The sequence below is a fragment of the Apodemus sylvaticus genome, chromosome 10, assembly GCF_947179515.1.
Source record: "Apodemus sylvaticus chromosome 10, mApoSyl1.1, whole genome shotgun sequence".
NCBI lineage: Eukaryota > Metazoa > Chordata > Mammalia > Rodentia > Muridae > Apodemus > Apodemus sylvaticus.
This window is the reverse complement of record NC_067481.1, coordinates 35,572,251-35,577,534: the sequence shown is the minus strand read 5'-3', so window position 1 is coordinate 35,577,534 and position 5,284 is coordinate 35,572,251. Positions and strand designations below refer to the sequence as shown.

General features: G+C 43.7%; 1 protein-coding gene across 2 annotated transcripts; it reads left to right on the top strand.

The window, feature by feature from the left end:
• Window positions 1–854: 854 nt before the first annotated feature.
• On the top strand, window positions 855–4,647 carry Srsf1 (serine and arginine rich splicing factor 1). 2 transcript variants are annotated; one of them, XR_007979754.1, is made up of 5 exons: window positions 855–1,187; window positions 1,610–1,794; window positions 2,201–2,373; window positions 2,573–3,249; window positions 4,135–4,647. XR_007979754.1 is itself a non-coding variant. In XM_052194917.1 (4 exons), the coding sequence occupies exons 1-4, from the start codon at window positions 994–996 to the stop codon at window positions 2,765–2,767; spliced, it is 747 nt and encodes a 248-aa protein (XP_052050877.1). In that variant the 5' UTR covers window positions 855–993; the 3' UTR covers window positions 2,768–4,647. The 2 variants fall into 2 exon arrangements, 1 of the variants encoding a protein (XP_052050877.1); XM_052194917.1 differs by having other exon boundaries at window positions 2,573–4,647.
• Window positions 4,648–5,284: the final 637 nt, after the last annotated feature.

The window sequence follows — 5,284 nt, the reverse complement described above, 5'->3', positions numbered from 1 at the left end:
TTGGTTTTCCTTTTATTACAATTCGAATCCATTAACAACATTAAAAGCCCGCGTGATTTCACACGTAAGACTCTTAACTTCTATTCCCGTCACTGCAAAACAAAGAAGCAAAATTGTGGTATCCAATACAAAAATCCTATTTCAGATAATCTCGGCAGAAAAAATAAAGTTATCTCCTTAGACTAGCACCGAACTCTGATTTTGGCCCTGCAGTTATACTATTTTATCACTCTTCCATTTTCATCCTTTGAAAGGAGGAAGAGAAAAACTGAAGGCACAATTCATTCATATGGATATGGAGGATCCGTCTAGACACTTTTAACTGTCTAAAAGAATGCAATTCACCGTAGATTCGCAGAGGCAGAAGCCACAAAGCTCCGCTCGTGCTTTTAAACGATTCACCTACAACTCCGCCGGCTGCACCGAAGTGCAGAAGATGCCCAGGTTTCCGGAGCAACAGCCCAGCGTCACCTAGCCCCGCCCCCGGCGCCTTTCCCGCCAAAGGCCGTTAACACCGCGGAGCATGGTGGGACACCGTTGCAGGCTAGGTTTCACCCCAATCCAAGAGCCGAGCAGCTTCTAGAGAGGGTTTACCCCTGAGGAGACCGACTATCCTGGACTCAGCAGGAATTAATAATAACTCCTTTAACCAACGTATGTGATTTTTACCAAACGTCTGGCCGCTCCACCAGCCAACCATCCCATAAGCACAGGACGCGAGGGACTTTTTCCCCTCCGTGCGGAGGGTGACGTCGCGCGTGCGCGAGCGTACTTCTAGGCACCCGTTACGGCCGTGCGCGTGCGCACTGAGATGGAATAGCCGCTTCCTCCGGCTTCTCTTCCTCCCCCTCCCCCCCATATCAGTGCGCCGAGCTGATAAAGGCGCCATTTTGGACCGGCCGCGGGAGACGTGGTGTCGCTTAGGGCTCGCTCTGCCGTACGCCAGGCTTGGTGGGAAGGCCTCTTTTCGAGTCCGCGCTTTTCGTCGCCGCCATGTCAGGAGGTGGTGTGATTCGTGGCCCGGCAGGCAACAACGACTGCCGCATCTACGTGGGTAACCTACCTCCAGACATCCGAACCAAGGACATTGAGGACGTGTTTTACAAATACGGCGCCATCCGCGACATCGACCTGAAGAACCGCCGCGGTGGACCGCCCTTCGCCTTCGTTGAGTTCGAGGACCCGCGGTGAGGCAGCGTGGGGCTTGCGGCCTTGAGGAGATAGGCTGGAGTAGTTGGGGAAGGCTCCGAGGCCTTAACATAATGGGGGAAGGAGGGGCTCCGAGGCTGGGAGCGAGGCGCTATCGCCCCTGCAGGAGTCGAGTAAGGAGCCGAGTCGGCGCGTTGTCTCCCGTGGCTGGCCGCCTCGGACGTCCCCAGAGCCCATGCGCAGCCTCGGAGCGGGAAACTGAGGCGCCGAGGGCTGGCGCGGTGGTCGGGAGTCTGCCCGGCGTGTTTCTGGGTGGGGGAGGGGCCGGGCCTATTATGCAGCGCATGTGGGCTCCCGGCCCCGTGGGTGCGCATGTGCGCCGTCCGCGGGCTCCCGAGCGAGTTAGCTCGGCCCCGCGGCTCCCTCTCCTCATCGCTCTGCTTTCTGTGATCACACGCAGAGACGCGGAAGACGCTGTGTACGGTCGCGACGGCTACGACTACGACGGCTACCGTCTGCGGGTAGAGTTTCCCCGAAGCGGCCGTGGGACCGGCCGAGGCGGCGGCGGGGGTGGAGGCGGCGGAGCCCCGAGAGGCCGCTATGGCCCGCCGTCCAGGCGGTCGGAAAACAGAGTGGTTGTCTCTGGTGAGTTGACTTCGTGCGGGTTAAAATTTTTTCCCGCGTGACTGGTTTGAGAACTGCAAGGGTTTTTTTTTTGTTTTTTGTTTTTTTTTTGTTTGTTTGTTTTTTGTTTTCCCTTTGGTTGTTTTATTTTCAACACGGGATCTTAAACTACTTCGGTCTCTGGGATGAATTTTAGTAAATAAAGATTACTGTGGTGGTGATTTACCCAAATTAGGTTGCAGTACTAGCCTATGAAGATCCTTTACAAATAAATTTGGACTCTGGATCTGACTCTTACCAGCTCTTTACCTGGAAACACTTAAGTACAATCATTAAGTATTTTAAAATAATCTTTGTTCTCATGTACTTTACACGTTTAACGTGGGACAGAATAAGTAGTATTAAGTTGGGGGGATCACTTTTTCAGGACTGCCCCCGAGTGGAAGCTGGCAGGATTTAAAGGATCACATGCGTGAAGCAGGTGATGTATGTTATGCTGATGTTTACCGAGATGGCACTGGTGTCGTGGAATTTGTACGGAAAGAAGATATGACGTATGCAGTTCGAAAACTGGATAACACTAAGTTTAGATCTCATGAGGTAGGTTATACACTTATTCTTTTTTTTGGCCAGAATTGGATACAGTTTTCTTAACAGTGGAATTTGAAGGTAAGGATACAGGCAAAGGTGTCCGAGTAAATTACCAGAAGAGACCTGGTCTGTCTTTGTATTCATTCAGCTTGTCTGAAGACAGGTGAAAGCTTAGATCTTTCAATGGAAAGTTCTGTCTATCCAATAGGGAGAAACTGCCTACATCCGGGTTAAAGTTGATGGGCCCAGAAGTCCAAGTTATGGAAGATCTCGATCTCGAAGCCGTAGTCGTAGCAGAAGCCGTAGCAGAAGCAACAGCAGGAGTCGCAGTTACTCCCCAAGGAGAAGCAGAGGATCACCACGCTATTCTCCCCGCCATAGCAGATCTCGCTCTCGTACATAAGATGATTGGTGACACTTTTTGTAGAACCCATGTTGTATACAGTTTTCCTTTACTCAGTACAATCTTTTCATTTTTTTAATTCAAGCTGTTTTGTTCAGAATGGGCTAAAGTGTTGAATTGCATTCTTGTGTAATATCCCCTTGCTCCTAACATCTACATTCCCCTCATGTCTTTGGTAACTTGTATTTTAAGTGATGTCATAGACAGGATTGTTTAAATTTAGTTAATTTCCATGCTCTTCAGACTATGATATTATGTAAATGTCTATTCTGCTCTGGTTTGTGTGAAATGGGATGTTGGGGGTGTTTGGTTATCTTGGGGAAGTTCTTATGTTTATCTTGCTTTTCATGTGTCTTTCTGTAGACATATCTGAAGAGATGGATTAAGAATGCTTTGGATTAAGGATTGTGGAGCACATTTCAATCATTTTAGGATTGTCAAAAGGAGGATTGAGGAGGATCAGATCAATAATGGAGGCAATGGTATGACTCCAAGTGCTATTGTCACAGATGAAATTGGCAGTATTGACCTTATACTAAAAGGCAAGGGTTAAAATTTTATTTACCTTAAAAGACTTACAAACATCTTATGCAGTTATCTTCAGCTACAATTGCTTTGCTTTTTAAAACCTATGCAATTGTGGCAAAATTGCCCATTTTGTAACAGTTATTTGCTCCCTTCCCCCCCTTTTTGTTTTAATAGGGACTAATGTGGGAAGAATGGCTAATTTGTCACAGTGCTTAGTTACAACTGTTAATGTGTGGCCTGCTGTTGGTGTACATGTGGGTACAGGGTGTCTATTTCCAAACAGAGTATAATATCAATACTGCTAAATCTGCATGTCCTCTGTGTGACTGATAGAGCGTTGTTATTTCATTTTTTAAAGACAAAATGACAGCAAAATATAGAATTCCAACTTATTAGTGTAGATAATCTATTGGGAGTACTTTAAGTCTCACCTTCCCTTTTAATATTCATAATTGACTCATGTTTAAAACACTTAATTTACAAGCTAAATTGCAGATGGGAGCAATAGATTTAGTTTAGATTTAGGTGGGTAGTAATACCAGTAAACTTCAATTACATAACTTTGCAACCACAAAACCTGTGATTCCTGTACAGTAACAAGTATTGGCATTATCAGTTGAACTGTAAATATAAAGTGCTTCTTCCAGTTAGTCTCTATAGTGATTAAGTTTCTAAAATTTATCTGAACACCATACAGAAACTTGTTTTGGGGAATTTGATAGTTATTGATGTACATCTGTAAACTGATGACAGACATAACTCATCATTCCCCAGAAACTTTTTTTGGTTACAATGTCTAACATTTTGCCTCCTCTTTTTTGGTTTTGCTGGTTATAAAGGTTTGGATTGGAGAGGGCTCACTGGATCCCAATCCTTGGAGCTGGATCATTGGATTCAAATCATAATGTGGATAGGATAGGGAGGATGAATTACCAGGATTCATGGAGCGGGATCAGATTACCAGGAACATAGGAGTGGATTCCTTCCTGCCCCAACCAAACCGCATTCGTGTGGATTTTTTTTCATTCAACTTAATTGGCTATTCCAAAGAATTTTTTCCTATTTTTGACGATTGGAGCCCTTAAGATGCACGATGGAATTGTGTTTTGCATTTTTTGGTAAAAGGAGCAAAGCGAGGACCTGGAGATATACGCTGGAGCAATCTCCTTGGAAGGATTCAGCACGAGTAGATGGTAAACATTTAAAGGGGAAAAGGGGGGGTTTGTTTAAAATAGTAAATCAGTAAGTCACTTCTAAATTTAAAGAAAACAAAATTGGAGTTGAAGAATAAGTAGGTTTCCAATTGGCTATTGCCGTTTTTCTTTGAAAAATAAACATTTTTTAAAAAACGATGCATGGTTGTCCTTTTTCCTCTTCATGTAAAATTTTGACTGAGTAACTAGTGTATCAATTATTTAATTTGATAAGATTCTGATTCTGTTTATGTGTTAGTAAATTAAAGATTCTAATAAATGATAACTGTCTCTGTTGTGGAAGTCTTAAAGGGTAATAAACTGTAAGGCAGTTACAACAGTTGTGTAGGGGGTAATGGTTTGGAAAGTAATCTTTCATATTTTGCTAAAGAACTTAACAGTTGCTGTTTATTTTGGTAATAATGCTTTAGACAAAATAGGCTTGTATAAAGTTGTTTGGTAGCTAGTAAGTTTTAGCTTTGAGATAGCCATTGAGATTCTCAGTGGAACTCAAATTTAGTAGTAACATCAGAAGTATTAAACTACACAGATCTTTTTTTTTTTTTTGGAATTTTGGACAGTATGCTTTCAAATTAACTGCTTCTTGGGTGAATCAGTATATGGTAAATCTTTTCAGCCATAAGTATTCTGTCCCCAAAATGTTCTATATTAAGCCAGCAATTATATATCTTAGTCTACTATTGTATTTCTACTTATAACCCCTTGAAGCTGAATCTTCATCCTATTGGATTGGAGAATGGAACTTTATTTAAAATCCCAAGCTTGGGATTTTCTC

Excerpts from the sequence above, each read along its gene's own strand:
- Srsf1 (XM_052194917.1), top strand. The coding sequence starts at position 994 with ATGTCAGGAGGTGGTGTGATTCGTGGCCCGGCAGGCAACAACGACTGC. Across the intron at positions 1,188-1,609 it reads GTTGAGTTCGAGGACCCGCG|AGACGCGGAAGACGCTGTGT; the intron begins GTGAGGCAGCGT and ends GATCACACGCAG. Across the intron at positions 2,374-2,572 it reads CTAAGTTTAGATCTCATGAG|GGAGAAACTGCCTACATCCG; the intron begins GTAGGTTATACA and ends TCTATCCAATAG.